Source organism: Rattus norvegicus, chromosome 10 (assembly GCF_036323735.1).
Source record: "Rattus norvegicus strain BN/NHsdMcwi chromosome 10, GRCr8, whole genome shotgun sequence".
In the NCBI taxonomy this organism is placed as follows: Eukaryota; Metazoa; Chordata; class Mammalia; order Rodentia; family Muridae; genus Rattus; species Rattus norvegicus.
The window spans coordinates 20842851-20866432 of NC_086028.1; the positions used below are offsets into that span (position 1 = coordinate 20842851).

Consider the following 23582-nt stretch of genomic DNA (forward strand, 5'->3'; position numbering starts at 1 on the left):
TCCAGCACCAGGGACAGAGCGGCGAGGGACAGAACTCATTGCTTCTCTTACAGAACATGGAGGGTGGAAGACAACAGGCGTCTAATTAGAGCGCGGTGCTAACGAGGTCCGAAAACAAACAAACAAACAAACGAACAAACAAACAAAACGAAAAAAATCAAAAGCAGAGAAAGGAATCCCTAATTGAGAATGAGAAAATGGCTTCATGATCGTATTTCTGGCACCTACCCTTGGTTGTGTCTTCCTGGGTTCCCAGGATCAAAGCTAGATCACTTTCCCGGGCTCCCTAACATCTGGCTGAGGCACGTGAGCAAGCTCTGGCCAATGGGATATAAGCAGAAACCGTGTGTATCAGACTGAAGTGGTCAAGGAAAGTGTTCCTCAGTCTCTGTGGCCTTAAAGGGGAGGTGGGCAAGCTGTGGCCTCTTCAACAACAAGGGAGGCCGCCTAAGATATTGTATGGGTAAGAAATAAACTTCAAGAGAGCTTATCCACAGAGGTTTGGGGCTGTTGCTTACAGCAATTGGATCAAACTAATAAGAGAAATCGAAGTGGCTCACTAGACAGAAAGGAGTCGGGAAGGAAGGGTTCTCTTTTCCTAGATGAAGAGGCTGAGATCATTCACTCTGCCGGGGGGTCTGGATGATAAATTTCCACGTCAAGGTGACTCACTGCTCCTCTCTGTCACCCTGCTGGAGAAGCAACTGAATGACCCTCGCTCCCTGGACTCAGGAAGGGACCAAGAACTCAGCCAGCCCAGCCTGTGGCCAGAGGGCAAGGGCTGGTTTACACACACACACACACACACACACACACACACACACACACACACTCACTCAAACCAAACCACGCCATCTCTCTACCATAACAGCCAGACCTCTAGCATAGCATATGAGACCAGAGTGGCCTCAGAAACAACTGGAGAGCAGAGGGGGCATGCCGGGCTTGTTCCTGGGCAAGCGAACCTGCAAAATTACTGACAGGACAACCAGAGCAGTAGGCATGGTGCTTGGCCTACTCAATCTCTAAAGGTTTCCTTCCAGATCTTTGCCTGGGGCTGGTAGGGACAGAAGGGATGCTAGCAGATGGGGGCCTGTAATGAAGAAACCCCAGAATTCTCGGCAGAGAGGATGAGGCTGTGTGTCCCCATCCCTCCCTGAGAGCACAGCCCATAAAGAAGGATACATGTAGGGTCAAGAGGTGGAGCTCATGGTTTCTATAGAGCAAGCCCAGGCACACTGGGAGCAAACGCAGATCCAGGATTGAGAGGGAAGTGTTGTTAGACTGACATGGCAACATGAGCATGCCAGGGGTAGCCACAGACAGTAACACACAGGTGCAGCGGTCCTCTCTCAGCAGCAGCAGGCTTAGCAGGCCAGATGGTACGTGAGGGACGTGCCCAGCGCATGCTGGGAGGCTGTGAATACATCAATCACGGAAATAGGAAGAGGATCCAGGGGGTGAGGCCCAAATGCCCACAAGCTGTAGCTTCGCAGCTGGGACGCTAGTTAAAAATGCAGTAGCCTGGGCTATCTCAGGCCTGAAGAATTGGTCCCCGCGCCCCAGGGGTGGAGGTGGGGGTGGGGCACGGTACCCATGATCTGACAAGCATCCTGTGTGACTGCACAGCAGATCTGAGAGAGAGAGAGCACAGGAAGCCTAAGCACAGGGAATGTGAAGAATGTGAAGGCAGTTCCGAGGGACAAAGGGAGGGCAGAAGGAAGGAGAAATGGGAAAAGGGCACAGGGGAGGTGAAGGGGAGAGAAGACAGAAAGGGACACACACACAAACACAGGGAGAGAGAGAGAGAGAGACAGACGGACAGACAGACAGACAGACAGAGACAGACAAAGACTGACTTACAGAGAAAGGAAGCAGGAATCTGGAGGCCCAGCAGTGAAGACAGACAGACAGACAGACAGACAGACAGACAGACATGGATCAGAATCAGCTGTAGATTCATCAGTTCCTTCCCAACTATTTCTGTGGCTTCTCTCCTCAGACCCCTCTTAGGGCATCCTGTGTGACAAGGAGCACACATGGCTGGTTCTCCCTGTGCTCACTGCCTTCCCGACTGCTGCGTTTCCCCCAAGGACCCTGTCTGTCCTCCAGGACCTCTGTGTGGTCTGATCAATGGAGGAGTGGAGAGTTTAGGCTCCCTAGACGGGCTTGTAGAGTTGATGCTCTTGGACCTTTGAAAGACGGAATTGAAGGCAATACTGAAAGGCCTTCTGAGTGGACAGCTGCTTGAAGTTAGGAAGGGCTTGAATCCCACGTATGCATGCTTCTGATCCCAGCTCTGGGTGGTGTAAGGTGAGCCTCCATCTCCTCATCTTTAAAATGGGTTGCTCTCAAGTTACTAGGTCCTGCACACAGAGTACACCCGAGAGGCACTGAAAGGAATCTCTGGTTCTAGCTTCAGAAAAGGGAAGCTTTCACAGTAGGCCAGCACATCTCAATTAGCAATCTGGCCCAATGCCTGCCTGCAGACTTCTGGTACTCAGGGCCTTTGCTTCCTTTTTTCTCTGTGAAGCAAATAGAGCCCATACTGGTTAATGGTTTGCTCAGGGTTAGCATTTATAAGGTATCTCTTTTGACCCAGCGAGAATCAAGCAGAGCTATGATCAATGTATTCCCTCTAGCTCCTGGTAGAGAAGATGATGGACAGCCAAAGGCCCCCAGGGACAGCTACTGGGTCTAGTGGCAGGAAAGATTAGAGAAACTGGCCCAGAGGCCCAATAAGGACCTGCCCAGGCTGCCCACCCACTATACTTTCCACAAACACTAAAGGTGTAGGACTTATACACAGAACCCTTATAGTCAAAGGGTAAGGCTCCAGGAAAACCAGCATAGTGCTTCTGAGGGCTACAAAACACAGATTATTTAAGGTCTGCTGTTTTCCTTCTTACGCTGTTTTGGTGATGGATCAGAGCTGGTCGGCCATACCTGAATGGATAGATTCTAGATGTCCCTAACAGGGTAGTTCTGATCATGTGCTTGGCTGGGAAAGATTGGTCCAGTTATCGATCAAGGGATTCCCTGAGGCCCTGAGGGGCTGGGCAGAGACTGAGCAAACATCGGACATCAGTGAAAGTGGAGCTTACTCAGTTGCGAGGACGCATTTGCAAGCTGGGTGCTTTAGGGGTCAAGGGCTGCAGGGCTGTGTATTCCCAGAGCACGCACAGACGCCTGACATCTCCTGACTGCTGCTCCTGAGGCGCAGGCACGGTTCTCTGCTTTACAAACTAGGCGTGGACTGTGCCTCGCCAGGAAAATGAATCCCCTCGCTTATTCCTGCTCCCGAACAATTACACGCATTTGAAAATTACTGTGTGTGGGTGGGCGCGTACATGATTGTACAAATATTATTAAATCATAAAGAAGAGAGAGAGAATGAAATACTGTCATTTTGGAGTGAGACAGACGGATCTGGAAGACGTCGTGTTAAATGAAATAAACTGGGCATAGATGAACACGGCATGTTCTCGTTTTAGAAGCTGTAAAAGCCAATCTCGCAGCGGTAGAGAAGAGTCGTGGTCACGGGGAAGGCTAGAGGGAGGTCGGATAATGAGTCCCGAAACACATTCACATGGGGAATTAGTTCTGGTGCTCTATCTTGCAGTTGGGTAGCTGCAGAGAACGACCTGCAATGTATTTCAAAGCAGCGAGGAGACTCTGAAGGCCCCTAATTCAGAGACGATAAACGAACATCAGAAATACCAATTATCCCAGTGTCCCTATCATTCGAGGTAGACATATGCTGATGTATCATCCTGCTTGGTAAATATTTACAAACGCTATTTATATTAATATGAAAAATTAAAATGAAAAATCACTCTCTTTGAGGGGGAGGTGGGGAAACAGCTCAAGGTCTGCTATGGACAAAATGAAAATAGTCAGAAGAGGCTTGCAAATCATTGAAAAGTATTTTCCCCTCCCTGTTGTCTGTCTGTCTGTCTGTCTGTCTCTCTCTCTCTCTCTCTCACACACACACACACACACTCACTCTTCTCTCTCTCTCTCACACACACACACACACACTCACTCCTCTCTCTCTCTCTCTCTCTCTCTCTCTCTCTCTCTCTCTCTCTCTCTCTCTCTCTCTCCTGAATGTGACGACCTCTTTCATGTGGTCCGAGAAGCTGGAAGGTCTGAGGTCAAGTTTTCAGCAGACTCGGCTGCTGGGGAGGGGTCCCTTTGTGACTGTCATGTTCTTCATAGGCTCATCTATTTGGATATTTGTTTCCCAACTGGTGGAGCTGTTTGGGAACATATAGGAGGTGTGGCCTTGCTGGAGGAAGTGTGTCACGGGGGCCAGGATTTGAGAGCCTTGCTCCATTTAAGGTTTGCCTTCTCTACTCTCTGCTCATGTTTCAAGACGTGAGCTCTCAGTTTGCTGCTCCAGCCACTTGCTGTCATGCTCAACTGTAATGCTCTGTAACTGTAAGCTCAAATAAACTCTTCCCTTTATACGCTGCCTTGGTCACAGTTTTCTCACAGCAACAGAGAAGTGACCGATACATTGATTCATGGACAGCAGCCTTCTCTTTTGATCGCCAGTAATAGTTACGTTAACTCCTGTGAGCGAGTGGGTGGATGAACAGACAGATGGCTGGATAGACAGATGAATGGATGTCTGAGGGTTGGAGGGTCTCCTTCAAACACAATTCTCAACTCTGCAAGGTGGGAGTAAGGTTTCAAGAGAGCACCAAAGGAAATACAGAGTCTGAAACAAGTATGGGGCAGACAGCATGAGCTGTGGCTTGCTGCTTAGGTCAAGGGCAAAGATGAGGTTGGTTAACGGTTTCTTCACAGTTTGCATTAATCCTCAGTATTTGACAATGAAGAATCCAAGTGATAAGCTTCTGAAGTCCTACGGTGGTGTATAGCTCAGGAGTAGAGCAAATGCCTAGCACAGGTGAGGCCTTGGGTTGTATCTCTAGCACAGCAAAAAAAAAAAAAAAAAAAAAAAAAAAAAAAAAAAAGAAATACAAGGACTCCAGGGAGCATACAGCCCATCCTCCTGTTTGCTGGATCTAGGAAATGGCACCCACAGTAGAAAAGTAGGGGCAGTGTCCCCCAGACTGCCAGGGCTACAGTTAGGTGGGCCTCAAGCATTTTCATTACCTGCTTGGCCCGTAAGCATTCTAGTCTGCATCTCCATGCACACTGTTGGTCTTCAAACTTCCCCCTCCCCTAAATCAATCTGGTAGGCCGCAAAGAAGAAGGCTGCAGATACCCCAGCGGATATTAAAGCATTCAGATGTTCAAGACTGCATATAAATAAAATAGTGCCTGTATCTTGCACATACATATTCTCCTGTATGTTTTATTATTATTATTATAATGTGTGTGTGTGTGTGTGTGTGTGTGTGTGTGTGTGTGTGTACACATATGTGTCCAGTTTTTTCTCTCCTTCTTGGGGATTAAACTCTGTCAGACTTGGTGGCAAGTACCTTTATCCACTGAGCCATCTTACCTGCCCTCCTGTGGCATGTAAATAATTTTTTTTTCTTTTTTTTCCGGAGCTGGGGACCGAACCCAGGGCCTTGCGCTCGCTAGGCAAGCGCTCTACCACTGAGCTAAATCCCCAACCCCATGTAAATAATTTTATATGCTATAAAATTAGTTGTTAGAGTAATGTATCAAGATATTTGTATTCTTGTTACTTCTGATCTACTCTTTACACATCTTCACTCTGGGATTGGTTTAAGGATATGGAACCCAGGGGTACCGAGGGCTGACTATTTAACAAAAGAGAGGAGGCATCAGAGGACCCTCTGTAAGGCAGAGACGCTCACTGTGTGAAACCTGCGAGTGTCTGCTCACAGGAATGATGGAGAGTCGCCATTACATCACTGGAAAAGCACTGCTTCAGGTGATAAAGCGCTACGGGGCTTACTTGAATGAGCAGATAGATACCCTTCCGAGAGCCTGCGCCTACACAGACTCTCCGGCACTGTTGCTTCCTGTGTGAAGTACCAGGGTCCTGGTGTACAGGGACATAAGTCATCTTTACTGATGTGCCACTCAGGAAAGCTGTGACATTTCTACCTGAGGGTGCTCACCAGGCTGCTCAAGTATCCCCCCCATGACCCCTCACTCCTGGCTCCTGCTGGGCTGACGGGTCAGACTGGCATGTTCTCGATTTTCCCAGGCCCGTAGGGACTTAACTCCTAAGCCTAGACTCACCTCTCAGTCAGCGCCTTGCTCTGGGTGTCCCGGGCTGCCTGCAAGTCCTTCTCCAGTCTCCTCCGGGCCATCTCTAGCTGCTCCACTTCACCCTGCGTCCATTTCCGGGGGCTGATGAAGCGCATCTCCTTCAGAAGCTCCTCCTTCTCATTGATGAGGATCAGTCGGTCCCTCTCTGAGTCTAGCACTCCAGGCCAGGCCTCACTGTCAAGTTTGGCCAGCTGGATCTTGAGGTTGGCGATCCTGCGAGTTGAGAAGGTATGAGAGATGAAAAAACGGTGTTGTAGGAACTGGGAAACAGGTTATTTTTCTAAGGACATGAAGTGCCAGGATCCAGGACATCCTCAGAGCAGACTTTGACAGTTACCGTTCTCTCCCTGATCAGGTTTCAGGCTAGTGCAGTAGAGACTGGATACCACAGCACACAATAGCTTCTTATCTTGTGGGGAGCTCACATCTCTGAAGGGAATTTTATGATCTCCTTCCTGGGGTGGTGGCTAAAGGTTTTGTGCACACACATGCATGCACACATGTATACTCACAAAACATAGTATTTGGTATATATTTAGCCCCCATTAAATGTTTCTAGCGACTGCTATCACTGGTTGGACCACTTATTAGTTATGTGAAACCGCCCTGAGCCTTGGAGAGGGGAGAAACAATTATTTATCTTCCAGGATGGGGGAAAGCCAGTGATGATGTACGCAGAGGGTCTGTGTGCACACATTGATTGCCAGGTAGAGGGTCTGTGTACAACTGGTACTGAATGATCGGCAGGGGGAAATCACTGGGCTGTGGCTACCCATGTGCTCTCAGTTCTGAGTGTGGTAGTGGTGCTGTGAGAAGGACAGCCATGAACGTGAAGTTCAGAGACCCAGAGTTAGGAGTTTTGGCCTCGACTTTTATGATGGAAAGAATCATTTATTGGGAGAATGTCATTCGAGGGGGTGGGGACATTTGAGGGCTCTGTGGTGTAACATGTACTTTCACGTAAACAAGACATCGGTTTTTGGTTCCCAACAGCAACAACAAAAATGACTTTGGTATCCCAGCTTCTAGCACGATAGCTGGCCTGTGGCGGGTACTTACTGAATGTTAAGGAAAGCAGCATCAGTCCGGGATCCTGACTTTCCTAAGACCTAGGATCCTCATCTGTGAGGCGGGGAAAATGACGGCACTCTAAGACAGCCCGAGAGCACCACATGAAAGACTTGCAAAAAGAGCTCTATCTAATTATCCCCTTTTAATGTTTTTTTGAAGAGTTCTTTATTCACGTACTTTGTGTATATGGGAACTTTGTCTGTGTATATATTTGCACACTAGAAGAGGGCATCAGACGGTTGTGAACTGCCGTGTGGGTGCTAGGAATTGAACTTAGGACCTTCGGAAGCTGACTGCCCTCAACCACTTGAGCCATCTCTCCAGCCTTTGTCAAATATTCTAGAGACATTAGATATTATTTTTACATGACTTTAAGAGTTTTGCTATAAACCTCCGAAAGCAGCCACATCGTAACTTTTCCGATCTGGCCTCTGCAAAGTTCTCTGGGCTCTCATATCCTAGTGTTACTGTATCCCTAAGGGGCAGATACAAAAGACTTAGTGATGTCATTGCACGGCTGTTCTCTGGCTCACCCAAGATTAAAAAAATCACCACACACGGCCAGTCCTTGTGAGCTAAGGCTTACGTGAAATGCGGCCAAACTTTCTTTACCAAAATACCATTGAATTCGGGATGCCTTGTGATGTGCAGCCAAAGTGTTATACAGACAAACCCTTCTAGCTCTTTCTCTAACCAAGGGTCCCAGCAGGAACTCTGGGTTAATTATTTAAATTCACATTCGTGTACGTAGCAGTTGAGGATGATGTAGCTGCTGGTCACCAGTGCTTAAAGTCTAGAGATAGGCGTTAGTGGGACTCAGCTAAAAGCAGGACACAGAGGAGTACTTTCCAGGGTACTTTTCCCAGGCCACTGTACTTTAAACCTTAGGCCACCCAACCTTGGAAGAATCAGAAGTAACTATTAGTCTCTCCCTCAGACATGCAAAGAGGACAAACCCTGCAAGGGCTGCTCAGAAGAGGTTCTCCTGAATTAGCGCTCTATCTCTCCCGTCCTTTCAGACCTGCGCCCTCCGTTTTCTCATTTCATAGGGTACTGTCTTTTCTGCCTGATTATCTAGGATAGGCATTGCTCTGGGCTGGAAGAGATCAAAGGACGAGAGAGGCACGGATACACAAGTGCTGAACCCTTAGCGGGAGCCTAAGTGCTACACACTGGACAGGTTTCTTCTCTCCTCACCAGTTTCTTTTTGTCACTATCCCAACTTGTCCTGAGGAAAGGATACCTCCTCAAGTCACTTGGTGAGCTAACCTCAGTCCCCACCCCAGCATGACCACATGACCCATATGTGGACCTTCTGGAAGTTGTAATTCCCCTATCCTCTACTGGTCCTCCACAATGAAAAGCCATTCAAAATGACCAGTGGCTCCCAGACCCACCATCTATTAAAACTTATGGGACCACTGCATGGGAGGCTATGGCAAGAGGAGGAGGAGGAGGAGGAGGAGGAGGAGGAGGAGGAGGAGGAGGAGGAGGAAGAGGAGGAGGAAGAAGAGGAAGAGGAGGAAGAGGAGGAAGAGGAGGAAGAGGAGGAGGAGGAGGAGGGTTTTGAGATAAACTTGGGATTCACAGCAAGACTCTGTCTCAAAAACTGAAACCACAAACACACACACCACCCCCAAAACAGATAAACAAAGGCAGTAAACGAAACACCCATCTGTTGGGAAAGAAAGGTAGCCTTTCTGCTGAGGTCGGAAACCTGGAAGTAGGTAAGCGTAATCCTGGAGATCCATGTGGCTCTTTCCAGAGGAAAGCCTGCTCGAGGACGAGGCCAGCATAAAGGCAAACAGGGAAGAGAAGACCAGACTAAATTTAAGTTGTTCTATCTCACCCTGGATCTAGCCGAGCCTAAGGCCAAAGCCCCCAGCTGGGGGAGGAATGGGTTAGACTGCTGAATTCCTTTTTCTTTACTGCCTTTGTTTCCACTCTACGGAAGGCACTCCTGCAATGCTTTAAGCTGCACTCTGGGAACTAAGAACTGCTACATTGTTGCTGGCCCCACTGAGTAGCTTCATTTTAACTGCATTACCTGCGGTTAAAATTTAAAGTTAAACCGTGAAAGTCATGGAACATCCTAGGTCAAACTTCTCTCTAACAAACAATAAGATAGGAGCTCTACTGTGAGCTTTTGTTTGTTTGTTTGTTTTTTAAGTTATTACATTTGTTTGTTTATGTAGGTGTGTCCGTGTGCATGCCACCTCAGGCTGAACTCAGGCTGTCAGGCTTGTTAGCAAGGGCCCTTACCCAGTGAGCCCTGCTGCAGTATTTTTAAAGTTAGATAAGCCCATAAGTGCACAAGTATTTTTAGTACAGTGAATAATCTGTTTTCACTTTTCCACAACTGCTCTGAAAAGGCCACATTTATTACTTTATCACTGTGGTGGTAAAACCTAACGGCTTAAGGGACAGCCACAGACCATCTGAAATTCCTGGAGCACAAGCAATTGAAGCAGGAGGTGCTCTTCAGGATTTATGATCAATTTCATAATCTGTGGGGCTGGTGAAATGGCTCAGCGGGTAGAGGTGCTTGCTGTTCAGTGGCAGACATTCAGTCATCAGAGCCCACGGCACTGTGGAAGGAGAAAACAGACTCCACAAAGTTGTCTTCTGACATGTGCACAGTGACCTGTGTGCCTCCCCACGCTGTCCCAGCACACACGTCATATGCACAAACCAACAATAAATCAGACCAGAGTCTCAGCTCAACAGTAGAATAGTAAATGCCTAGCGTGTGCAAGGCTCTGTATTCAATCCCCATATCCTCACCCTGATCCCCGAATTGTAAAAAGCCTTCCTGAACTACCGATCAGTTCAAGGCCAGCCAGCCTGGATAACACAGAGAGACCTTGCCTAATATAAACACACAGCACACCCAGCGAAACAACTGGAGACGAAGCTGTTGTACTTGCCTAGAATGTTCACAGCCCTGGGTTCAATCCCCAGTATAACAATGACAATAGACTATGGCAAATAACACTTCCTTGGTGAAGTGAGAATTATTCAGTCTTCTTTAGCTTGTCGCTGAGCCAAATCAAGCAAACTTAGTGCTTCTTCAAACCAAACTGATTCTGAGAACATCAGACAGCGCTGACTACAGAAACCAAGGCAGGTGAATAGAAAAATTACTAGGCTTTGCGATTAAACAGACCTAGGTTCAAACAGTCAGGTATTCTAGTAGAGTGTCTTGGGTCAATAATTTCCTCTTTGAATTTGGGAGGATGACCATATTAAGATGATACCATCTACCTGTATAATCCAGTGCAGTGGCGGTGCACACCTTTGAGCCCGGTATTGGGGAAGCAGAGGCAGGTGGATCTCTGTGAGGCTAGCCTGGTCCACAGAGCTAGTTCTAGGACATGGCTACAAAGAGAAACCCTGTCTCGAAAAACCAAAAACACAAAACGAAACCAAACCAAAACAGCACCATCCCCCAAACCCCAGAGGCACGTTCACAGGGACCTCCTCCATGGGGGTTACGATTACAGTCTTCCCACAGATCCAGCTATGCGTGTGTTACCTTCTCTTTGCCTCTTCATACCGAAGGCGCAATCGGACCTTCTCGGCCAACTGGTTGCTGCTGCTGGTGCTGAACTAGAGGGCAGATAAGAAGAGAGACAGGAATCACACAGTTCCTTCACGCATTAAAACGTATTGTGTGCAGGGCCTACAGGCAGCAGCTCTTGGCCAGACGGTATTTAAACTGTGGGATCCCCAACTCTGGCCTTTCCTCAGACCATTACTTCACGTCTTCTGGGGCCAGCTGAGCTCCACGGAGTCAAGTTAGCAGCCACAGGCAGCTCCTCGGGTGATGGAGAGAATAGGCAGCCATCCTCCTAGAGCGGCCTCCCAGATGCGGCCACTGCCTACTCACACTCCCAGAGATGTCTGTCTGCGAGCTCACATCCAGGAACTGCTTTGGCACTGGGAAGCTCGAACTCTCCAGAGAGCTGCTGCTGGACCACAGGTCGGAGTGCGACCCTCTGTCCGTCCGGAAGCCGTCCTTCAGCATGGCGAGACTCTGTAGTGTAGGAAGAACAGTAAGTGTTGTCTTGCTTTGTCAGTGCCCTCAGGGGTCCAAGAAAGGACACCGGATCCCCTGGGACTGGGGACATAGATGGTTGTAAGCCACCATGTGAGTGCTGGGAATTGATCCTCTGGATCGGCAGTCAGTGCTCCACTTGGCACAAGCTGGAGTCATCCAAGAAGAGGGACACCTCAATTGGGAAAACGCCTCCAGAAGGCAAGCAGAGAGGGTATTTTCTTAATTGGTGATTGATAGGGGAGAGCTCAGTCCATTTTGGAATGTATCACCCCTGGGCAAGTAGGGAAAAGGTTGGAGCTGGGAGGAGAGAAGGGAGGAGGGCATCAATCTAGATGTAAAGTGAGTGAGTGAGTGAGTGAATGAATGAATAATAAAAAAAGAAAGCAGGCTGAGCATGCCACAAGGAGCAAGCCAGTAAGAAGTACTCCTCCACGGCCCCTGCATTAGCTCCTGCCTCCGGGTTCCTGCCCCCAGATTCCTCCAATGGTGGACTGGAAGTGAAAGGGTAAACGGAAGAAACCCTTTCCTCATCAACCTGCCGTTGGTAATGGCCTCTCGTGGAGCAAGAGTAACCCTAACAAGATCATTACTTTATAGGCGTGTCAATTACAGGTGTAATCAATTATAAGACATCACGTGTGACGTGTCCTTCCGGATCCACCGCAATTGTACTGCAACTAACAAGTTCTCCAAGGAATCGTTAGATCATCCTCAGTGTGCTGACGAGAGGCTGGTGAGTGACAGTGGGTGCTCTGAACCTCTAGTCACAAGCAGAACTCCTCTTTGCTATCCATGAGCGCCTGGTTCTTAGGCCACAGTCCTGCTGTTTGCCGACGTTTCCTTCCAAAGCTAGCCACGGCGATTCTGAGTCTTTGGACTCCTGGTGTCAGTGGAGTGATGGGAAGGTGCCTTCTGAGTGGGGGTTACATTCAGGGCCAAGGCACTGGGCTTGTGAACCACATGTCTCAGGGTCTGACTGATGCTATCTGAGCCAGATTGTTCTTATCGATAGAATGGCCAGAATCCGAGCGCCGCGTGCAAAGCCCTTAGCCCCATCACTGTGTTGTAGACTGAGCTCCGTGATTCAGTTCCCAGCTCGGCGAACAGAGGACACAGACTAGTGGACATCCCGATGTTCAGGTTAAACGGCTCTGTTGTTGGTCCATCAAAAACAAGATGGGTGGTGAGGGCTGGTGGTAGGGAGCTGGCTTTGGTTGCACAACGGGGCAAAGCTTCTGTTCTAGCTTTGCCACTGGTATGGACTGAACGCCCTCAAGCGAGTCACTCAGTGCTTCCGAGCCTCTCTCGTTTACAAAGACACCCGGCAGAGGGCAAGTAGAACTTTGGTACGCAACAGGATTGTGACCCAAGAACAGGGTGCTCGTGGACAGCAAGGGGTAGTTCTGCTTGTGACGAGAGGTTCAGAGCACCCACCGTCACTTGCCAGCTTCTCGTCGGCACACGGAGGATGATCAAACGATTCCTCGGAGAACTTGTTTGACCCAGTGGAGCAGAGATGCTCCTGAGTGCCACATTGTGGTGCGCCTGTAATTGACACTCCTGTAAAGTGACCGTCGTACGGTTAAAATTCAAAATGCCTATGACTCTTTTAATTTCAGACTACTGGAGTTGTACAACGAATCATCTCAGGGATTGGGCCAAAGTCTGAGCACGAAAAAATTGATGTTTCATGTGTACCTTGACATTTTGGATGCACCCGTATTATGTCTGTGTCCACCACACAGAGACAGGTATAGAATATCATGTTAATGCTCAAAAAAAAAAAGTTTGGACTAGGGAAATCCATTGGGTACTGAAAACCCAGTACCTTGTGTGGGATGTGAAAATAGCCAGTGTGAAATGCTTATACCCAGGGTCCCAGGGGCCCGCATCCCTGGGGGTCCACATCACCTTGATCAGGTCTTGTTTCTCCTTTTCTCCGCAGGTGATGGCTTTCTTGATGGCTTTGGTTTCCCTCAGCACAGCCTGGGCTTCGTCCAGTTTGTAGCCACCCTGAGCATCGGACATCCTCTCATCAATTCTAGGGGACAGGAAACAGGAGAGTCAGACATGAGAGGCCAGGGAGAAAAAAGTGCGGGTGCTTTCCAGACTCCTCTCTCCATCCTGCACGGCCTTCTCCAGGCCCTACTTGGCGGAGAGGATACAGAAGGTTCTCGTCAGACTGCAAATGTGCATGGCTACAGAATGCAGAGGCAACATGGTTCTTGGAGTTGGGCTCCTCTAAGTATGAGCTCTTACTGAATCTTATTGGAGCTCTTATTCCCTCCTGTATCCCTGAAGCTAGGGAAGGGGTTCCTTTAACACGTGCCCAAGAGCTGAAAAACTTTGTTTTGTTGTGTTGGTAACTTAAGATGTTCTGAAGTAGATCCTTGGTTTAACTGCAGTACCCTGGAGAACAGAGCTGAACATGACGGAGGGGGTCAGGAGATGGTGTGTGTGATCCCCTGTCCTGTATACATCACATGCTATCAGGGGTCCCAGACACTGATTCACAAAATCTTAATAATACCCCAGGCTTGCGTTGTGACTGCTTCCTGCCAGATGACATAGGCCACACCTTTAAACCCCAACACTTGGGAGGCGGAGGCAGGCAGATCTCTGTGAGTTCCATGTCAAGCAAGGCTACATAGTCTCAAAAAAAAATTTTCCCCCATAAATTGTCCAAATACATGGTCCAACATCACCGTTGGTGGAAAGCCACTGTGTTTTGTGACTTTGTGGACTTAGATCTGTCCTCTTCATTTCTGCACGGGGTTCTGGGGGTTGGGCTCAGATGGTATCTTACAGGGCGAGCGGTTTTTACCTCCCGAGCCAACTCACCACCTGAGAACCCTGCCAGTAATAAACACGCTGAATTACAGGACACAACGAAGGACAATGAAAGGTGAGGATGAAGAGACCCCCGGCTGTCACGCGGGTCCCCAGCTGTCACACCAGTCTGTAGCACAGCATTGGACGCACCTCCCAACCGCACACACCTCGGTGTTCTAAAGAAGCCCAGATTATGGTGTCTGCCTGGCCATGTTCAGGGCTGTTCTCAGCGTCAAATGGAATAAAGGTCTTAAATCCTAAGGAGAGTTAGGAAGTGGTGCACAAATGTGAGGGATTAAACACCCTCAGCTTGGAGATTATTGGTTTATCCGGGCCCTATGTGTAGGATTGTTTTGACGAAAGTGAAGGTTGTATAAAGGAAAGAGCTGAGTGTATCCTCCCTCCCCTTGCCAAAGTGCTGAGATCAAATCCAAGGCCGTACGCGTGGGCAGCAAGTGCCCTGCCCCTGAGCTACGACTTAAGAAGGCAGAGGTGGCTGAGGAGTGGGGGTCTGAAGAGGACCAGACGGTGGAGAAGGTTCTGGGAGCAGATACTTAACTGCTTCATTCTTCATCAAAGGCTGGCCTGAGGCTTCGGTGGAGGGTGGAGAAAGGGAAGTTGAACGGTCAAGGGAACACCACAAACCCATTATAACGGGATGAGAAATCCTAGCAGGCTTCCTGCTACAGCCAAAGCGTCCCAGGCTAAAAATAGCGTGAGTGGGAAGTTACTTGGAAAGGAGGAAAGCAAGAACGGGAGCAGGTTTCCTCATGGCTTGGAGCAGGAGAGCGGGCAGCAGGGAGGGGTCCCCACACAGCTGCCCCCTTGCAGTTCCTTCAGCTTCCATGGCTGGGGAAAACAAAGCCCCAATTGTGTCTCGCACTAAAAATAGCTTTGTCTATTCCTTTCGAGGACCGGGGCCTGGGCAAGCCTGCCAGGTTGGCTAAGATCTGTCTCAGATTTAGTCTGAAAAATTTCACCTAAGGAGCATCGCTCCACAAAGCTCTGTGGGTGATATTCCAGAGACAGGTCCCCAGGGTGATACTCCAGAGAAACATCCCCAGTGTGGGCAGGGCGGGAAGCGGCCCTGCCCACACAGTCAGGGGTGCTAGGTGCAGGGGAGAGTGTTATGCTTCAACAGGTCTGAAGGCTGTGGAGAGTTCTCCTCTGCAAACAGGGCAAGGATGGCTCTGCATTCCCAGAAGGATGGACAGAGCAGTCTGTGTGCCGGGCTGCAAAGAGCTTTACCTGATTTTTCCAGGCCCTTAGCAACCCAAGCTCCGGAATTTGGCTGCAGAGAGCAGCTCTGAGAACACTTGGGATAGAACTGGAGTAAGAAGGGGCCTCGGAGAACAAAGGGTCGCCATTATCCGCTCAGTGAGAGAATCCTTTTGGGTAGAGGGTAAAGGGAAAGAAAAGTTTGTGTGTGTGTGTGTGTGTGTGTGTATGTGGTGTGTGTGTGTCTGTGTGTGTGTGTGTGTGTGTGTGTATGTGGTGTGTGTGTGTCTGTGTGTGTGTGTGTGTGTGTGTGTGTGTATGTGGTGTGTGTGTGTCTCTGTGTGTGTGTGTGTGTGTGTGTGTGTATGTGTGTGTATGTGTGTGTGTGCTGGGGAGATATGTTTTAGGATTTCCAAACTATGCAGCAGTCCTTTCTCTCAGGCCTTTGGGGACTTACGTGTCCAGCAGCCACAGTCTCTGACGGGTAGCTAGTTCTTCCTATCTTGTCCACACGACTCTGGCAAGAGGGCTTTGTGGAATGTACAAAGAAAAGACCCTGCTATGTCCTTTCCCCCTCCAAAGTGATAGCCTAAGTCCTTAATTCTTGCCTGCTCACAAGGGGCCGAGCTGCAGGCCCAAAACCAATGCTCTGGTTTTGATTTTTCTTTCTTTGTCTTTGAGAATTTCCTTTGGTCTCCATCAACCTTTCTCTTTCCGTTTTTCTTTTCTTTTCCTTTTTAAAAATGATTTATTTTTATTTTATGTGCACTGGTGTTTCTGCCTGCATGTATGTCTTCTGTGTGAGGGTGTCTGTAACCCTAGAAGCAGAGTTACAGACAACTGTGAGCCACCATGTGGGTGGCTGGGAATTGAACCTGGGCCCTCCGGAAGAGCAGTCAGCTCTCTTAACCATTGAGCAGTCTCTCTGGTTTCCTTTTCTTTCTTTTAAAACTAGACAAAGCGAAACAAAAACCTCTTGTTGCTAAGTCTGAATCGGGCTCACAGATTCTTAGACACAGGTACTCAACAACTCTTGGCTGGCGTCACAGCCATCGTGGATGCAGACACATCTGCTCTCAGACAGCAGAAGAACTGCGTGTCAGTCTCTAACTGTGTGATGGTGATGCTGGAAACTCCCTAGATCGCTCCTGAAGAATGAGGTTCACCGCTCCCAGGCTCTGAGTCATCTCTCCCCAGACCCTGAACCAAAGCAATAACACCAAGGGGTCATTAAGGGGCCTTATGATTTTTGGGTCTGGGGAGAGGTTAATCTAGGGTAGTGTCCAGAGAGGGACCCAGATGTGAATTTCAAAAATCCAATAACTCTCCAAGCACCACAATAATGATAGTAGTCCAACAGTTCTGAACTGGAGGTGTAGATTGTGAACGACAGACAGTGCTTAGTACTAGTGGGGGTCAATTCTTGGGCACAACCTCCCCCACAAAACCAAAAACTGTAACAAGACAAGGGCTAGACGGCTCTCAATGGCTAGAACGCACACCAAGCATGTGTGGAGCACCTGGGTTCCCTTCATAGCATCAAAACAACAGGTAAATAAATAATAAAAATGAATACTATTAGGCCTCAGGAGGGTCAATCTATTAGAAATGATTGCTCAAGCTGGTGATCAAGCCAGCATCCCTTAGGAATGTGTGAAACCAGCTCCCCTCTGCTGAAAGGAGTCATTTCCCTTACTTCAGGCAGAAGGGACCTATGGCTACTTGTGGGGTCCATCAGCACATCAAAGCTCATGCTGGCCTCCAGGCTCCCTCAGTAGCACAAGTATCTGTTCCACATCAGGTCCTTCCTTCCCCACAGCAGCTCCTACTCCTTACAATCCACGTGATTTGTCCACCCACCCTCTCTATCTCTAGTTATCCTCTCTCACTATCTCTTACACTCTGTCCGTCCGTCTGTCCATCTACCCATCCACCTACCCAGCTACCCATTTATCCATCCATCCATCCATCCATCCATCCATCCACCCACCACACCCACCACACCCATTCATCCACCCACCCCCCCATCCCCCATCCCCAACTGTCCTCATGCTCTCCCGCCATGTCTTAATCTCTGGTTCTTGCTAATTCACTATCTCAATTATTCTCTCTCCTGCTTCTGCCCCTCACCGTGTCCGCTCTGCTTTCCCTCCTCTCTGCTCTCAACTCTTGCAGATGCTGCTGGATATTTCCCCACCTTCTTATTCACAAAGGTCATGCTGGCAGTTTCTTTACTGTGCCCCCTTGAGTGCATACAGAAAGTCCCAAATGTTCTTGGGTTCTGGTCCCGGTTCTGACCATGCTGGTGGGGTGACCTCTGCATATAGTTTTGCACACCATCAGTGCCTTCCTCAACAACATGGGGCACAACACAAACTACTCTCGATGAGACAAAGAGAACGAAACAAGGCAGCTGTTACATCGGAGCTGTGTAGCAAGCAGCAAGCTTGGGTTAGGGTCATAGAGTCGCTTCCTGGGACTAAAAAGACAACTAACCAGAGAGCCTCTCCCATCCTCCTCCCTGAGCTCTTGATTTGTGCCAGGCTCTGTTACATCCTAGACAGGGGTTTTCTAGCTCAGTTCTGACAACCACAGACGTTTCAGATGACGCCATCAAAACTTGGAAGGGTTGGTTATTTTCCAAGGTCCCAGGTACCCGGGGTTTGAACCCTGGCCCACTGCCTCGTGAAGATACATTCCTAACCTTCTCTGCCAGGGTATGTGTTAGAGCAGGTATCTTCTTCCACCCTAGACTGGAAGTCTGCTCCTTCTAGTGAAGGACTGTGGGCAACCAGGCTGGAAAGGAGTCTCATCTGGCCAGCTATCAAACTTGGAGGAAAAGGGAGGGGCGGGGAGGGCTGTCTTTAGGGTTTCATTGTCGGCTCACCAAAGGACGAGAATTTCCAATGCTGCTACACCATGACGACGTGGTAAAATTGTCAGGTTTGTGGAGGATCTGAGATAATGGGAAGAGTTTGATGTGGAGCTCTTGACGTGTGGGAATGAACAGTCTTAAACTATGCTTCAGAGCTTCTGCAGTTACACAGACGCTGGGTTTTAAAAGGTCAAAGATAGGAATGTCTGTGTTCACACTATTGCCCTGAATTGTCTCTGGTGTTCACTGAAAATTACCAAGGAACATAAGGTACAACCCCTGGCCTGAATGAAGTTAGTCTCTGGTTTAAAGATATGATTCACATGAATGCATATATAAATCGCACACATAGAAGACATTTTTGTATGCATGTATAAATATTAAAAAGATATAAAAGCCACGATTATAGGCTGATATTTTACTGAGTAATTTGTATTAAGACTCAAGTTTCCTCATCTATACAATGGGGTTATAGTAAAAACAAAACAAACATTCCTTTGGAATTACCACAAAGATCAGATGGACACCCTCATGCAGGATCACTTGAAGGTGTTTCCTGGCCCACAGCAAAGGCTTTACAACTCTTCGTGGCCATAATCAACATCACATCAATTAATACAGTATACAGGAAATAAACAGCCGTATTCCTGACTTAGCGGTAAGCCCACTTCTATAAATGAAAATGACATCCGTCTACTCAGCGTGTAAACTCTTTCTGCCACCCACAGGGTGCATAATTCTCTAAGAGTGTGTTCACTGCTAAGAGGGACTGCTATTTCCTTGGTGGGTAAAGTAGCAGCTTACTTTAGGGGCCGTGGGACTAACGGGTTTGTTTTGTCTGTGTCTGACAGTCTAGCAGTCAATTAGCAGAACTGAGCGAGCACAGAAATGATTAACACTTGCTTCTAGAACTGAGGAAAGAGCTCCGTGGTTTGAAATAGCTCAGTTTACCTCCACCCTTGGGTGATGGCATCTTTGGTAAATGCCAGTGGGAAAAAAATTTAAATAGAACTGTGAGAGAGACGCATCTTGAGAAGGGAGGGGCAGAGAGAGCAGGTAGGGATCCCGGGGTGCACACTGCCCCACACTCTCCATGGCTGGGGCATACTTACTTCTTCAGGGTCTGAAAGCCACGCTCCTTGAACTGTAGCTCGTGCTGTAGGTGGACCATCTCTCTCTTCAGTTTGTTCACCTGGAAGTCAGAGGACCACACAGAGGAAGGGGTCAGACATGGGATTGGGGCTGTAGGGAACCCAGAAGTCTCTGGAGCTGCCCATATCTGTTGGGCACAGTAAGTCACAGCACCCTCCCTTCACCCAGTCAGTGTCCCCGAAAGTCCGGCTAGCCAGTCTCTACACCAGGGAAACAGGAAGTAACCATCAGCTGCCTGGGAGAGTCAGGCCTTCTCACCTCTTAGTTATGGGATCTCTTCTGCATCATGTCCCCTCCTTACCCATTGTGATAAGGGGAGGACACTTGGGTCACACTCAGCTGAAAGCTAGTGATAGACGTGAGAGCTCTTTGCATGGAGGTGAGAGGCAACCTGAGGGGCAAGACACATGGCCAAGCGTCAAAGCCCACTTGCAGACCGAGTTTGGCCTGCAGAGTGCTGGCAAACTTTCAATGAGAGCTTCTGATTGAGATCTGAGAGACTTCATACACTAAGCCTTGATGTACAGTTCTTTCCAAAAACACCTGACGTCTAGAAACACGGGGTGGGGGTCGGGGGTGGGGTGCTCGAGTTCCAGTATGGGTGCGGGGTACTAGAGCTGAAAGACTTAGTGTTCAAAATATCTAGTCTGAACAAGCCACTTAGCCGCGGCACCCTAGTTTCCATCTCAGTGAGGTGGGTAACAATACGTATCCCCTAAAGTCATCAAGAATTAAGAGGATACACAGTGGGCATCAACTAGAAGGTATAAGAGGCCGCAAAACTAAAATTTCTCTTGTGTCCTCGGGCAAGGTTCTTGATCTCCGCTTTCTTTAAAGCGCAAAAGAGAACGGCGGTAGCTACTTCCAGGGGTGACCATAGGTGGTGAGATGAAGCACCCAGCCTATGCCTGGTACGAGGCGAATGACTGTCATGGCAACTGCTAGCACCACTATTGAGACAACCACCACCACCATTCCTGTTGTCCCAGGGGCTCCCCTGAGCTCTGGCTGCAGTGGCCTGGAGGGATGGCTAGTTAGCGGTCAGTGAGGACGCTGTCAAGATCCCTACCCGGGACTTTGCGGTGGCAATTTCAGCTTTCAGGATCTCAGGGTCATACTTTGAGCTGGAGGAGGATCCCGAGACCACTGCAAGGAAGAAAGAAGAGAATCTCAGCTGAGGAAACGCAGCGAGGTTGACTTCCAACCATCTAAATAAACCTGGAGAGGAAGGACTGAAAAAAAAAAAAAACGTGAACAACTTAGATGTCCCACAAAGGGGATTTATTTAATAAATACAGCCCACAGGTAATGAAGTGATATCGTTAGGTGTCAAACTCCAAAGGTTAGTACGTAGGTACAGAAATGATTACCTTGGCTCAGCTCACACTGGACGACAGGACTGCTACTGGATAGTTTTAGCATTCCTCAGAAACCTGTGAAAGGGTTAGACCCGCTTCCCTATCTCCCCTTCCTCTGGCTGAGAAGGCACCTGACACTCTGAAGACCTGTACCTATGGTGTGTGCCAAGCTACTGCCAGCTTCCAGACTCTTCCTTCGTATTCACATGAACTTGCTATGCATCTCAAAGCACATGCTAGCCACCCGGGTTCTCACGAGCCCACTACGCTAGTCCCCGAGCTGTTTCAGACCGGAGCTGTTTTACAAGGTTCTCCTCTTCCCTTGTTATTCTTGGTTCTCTAGCAGACAGCCCCGGGCATGTCTAGTCTGCTGCCTTTTCTGCTCTGAACTCTAACAGATGCTTCTGGATGTTATCCCTCCCTCTCTTATCTATGACAAATAAAAATAAAAAAAAATAAAAAATAAAAAAAGCCTTACTGCCAACTCATGGAACGGCCATCTTGGTGGCTTCTTTACCATGGTTTCGTCTCACTTACAAATGTAACTTACACAATTTAAAACCACGATGTAGAAAGAAAGCTACAGAATGAAATGAGACCCACTGGTCCGTGTAACCCAGCTGACAAAGAGGCATACAGGAGAGTTAAATGACCAAACGTGCCGTTGATGAACTGATCTACAGATACGTCGCTAAGAAGATATGAAAAGCTACTTGCTTGGCAAGTGCGAGACCCTTGGTTAGCACTGCTGTCCGGAGGGCGGGATGATAAATGAAACTAATTTCCACCTTTGTATTTTTTGTCTTTGTCATATTTTCTAACATAAATACCCACTTTTTAAAAAAATATTTATCATTTTATGTATGTTAGTACACTGTCTTCAGACACACCAGAAGAGGACATTGAATCCCATTACAGATGGTCGTGAGCCACCATGTGGTTGCTGGGAATTGAACTCATGACCTCTGGAAGAGCAGTCGGTGCTCTTAACCGCTGAGCCATCTCTCCAGCCCCCAGTACCCACTTTTCTAATAAAGATGCTAAAAAGCTAAATTTTTATATTAATGTCCATTTGAGAAGAAAACAACAAACCTATAATTATACCACCTTAAAACATCTTCGTCCTAAGTAATCTCCTCATGCTAGCTACAGTTTAGCATCTTTAATCCCAGCACTTGGGAGACAGAAACAGGCAGAAGACCCCTGTGAGTTTGAAGCCAGCCTGCTCTAAAGAGCAAGTTCCAGGACAGCCAAGGCTGCACAGAGAAACCCTGTGTCACCAAACCCTTTTTCCTCACTGCCTCTTACAAGTATCTGTCCTTTTGTGGTTTATGAAAGGGAACGCACAGTGTGAGGTACTTCGAGGAAGAGAAGGAGACAGTGGGAAATTACCACAGACCATAAGCTCCCTAACCAAACCAGAGTCACCGCTGACCTGGCTCTGCGTGTCCCAGGCGTGGTAACAGGGAAACGTGTCTGGATAGGAGAATCATCAAGTCCTAAATAAACACTCTTGCCCACTGTTGAACGGTTTTTCTCAGTAGGGAAGTTATTCCTGGAGTGTCCTGAGTCACACTGTACGGGGCTAGTTCACCTCCCCACCCCATACACTCTTGGTGGTCTGAAGGCCGTGGTAAGAACCAGAGCGAGCGGAGACCAGGCTTTCTGGTTAATTCTCATCATCTGGCAGCAACGAATTGAGAAGCTGGTGTTCGGATTTCGCTAAAATACTTTAGCGGGGCTTTGAGTCACACACTCAGAGAGTTAAAGTTTGGGAAATGAGAGAAACTACTCTGTATAGCAAGGGGAAGGTGCCAGTAGGCAGCAGAGCGGTTCAGCAAAGCTCACGGTGGTGACCATGGCGATGGGGTCTAGATGCTATCTCAAGAGACAAGCAGGGCTGGGGAGGGCTGCCCGGCCTTTGGTGCGCAGGGGGTGTCATCACCTCCTGCCTTCTAGTTCTTCTATTCTTCTGTGGGCTTGGTGTGTGTGTGTGTTGGGGGGGGGGCTCTGGGAGGGACATGGCTGGATACCGAGCTAGAATTTGGCTTACGCGTATCCTCCAAAGAGGTAACTTCCCAGCATTTTAAAGTGGTTCGCGCCATCTGTTATCTGCGTTGGATGGTAAGAACAGGCTGAAGAGCCTAGAGGAGCTGTCAGTGTGGAAATAAGATGGAGATATATGCAGAAGGGTCATCGGAGGGGCTGCCTGTTCTAAGCATCACGTTCTCCCAACCCCCACTGACCAGGAAGCTGGGGTACCGGGCACAGCGCTACACTACGGGAGAGACATTAAGGAGACAGTAACAGTCTGAAGACCTGTCAGAAGTGGCAGTTCCTGACCCCCGGACTGGGGGAAGGTGATGCTGGGGGTAGTAAGTCCTTGTGAAATGCATTAGCATTCCTCGGACATGCTCAGAAATTCTGGAAGCAAAGGAAGCCAAAAGAGAACATATTCCTACCAACGGTACTGTCAAAGACTGGAATTCTTACTCGTTGGAGAATTCTTATGAAATGCACAATTTATACACAAAGCTGTTGAAATGGAGTACAGCCTGGTGAATATTCTCTCTCTCTCTCTCTCTCTCTCTCTCTCTCTCTCTCTCTCTCTCTCTCTCTCACAGAGACCTCCAAGAGCCAGGTATGGTAAAACATCTATAATCCCAGCATTCAGGAGGCTGAGAGTTCAGGGAGATGTAGAGTGTGTGTGTGTGCGCGTGCATATATAGCACAATGCAGTTTTTTAAGTTAATACACACACACATACACACACACACACACACACTATATGGCA

At 48.5% G+C, this 23582-nt stretch overlaps 1 protein-coding gene across 1 annotated transcript in view; it reads right to left on the bottom strand.

Moving 5' to 3' along the window:
• Positions 1 to 23582, bottom strand: part of Wwc1 (WW and C2 domain containing 1) — a 154265-nt gene that overhangs the window by 38678 nt on the left and 92005 nt on the right. Inside the window, exons 4-9 of the mRNA NM_001427362.1 lie at positions 20500 to 20576; positions 19391 to 19470; positions 13265 to 13394; positions 11183 to 11329; positions 10829 to 10902; positions 6193 to 6435 (exon numbers count right to left, since the gene is read on the bottom strand). Of these exons, the coding sequence (NP_001414291.1) occupies positions 6193 to 6435; positions 10829 to 10902; positions 11183 to 11329; positions 13265 to 13394; positions 19391 to 19470; positions 20500 to 20576 (751 nt within the window). The remainder of the gene's footprint in view (positions 1 to 6192; positions 6436 to 10828; positions 10903 to 11182; positions 11330 to 13264; positions 13395 to 19390; positions 19471 to 20499; positions 20577 to 23582) is intronic.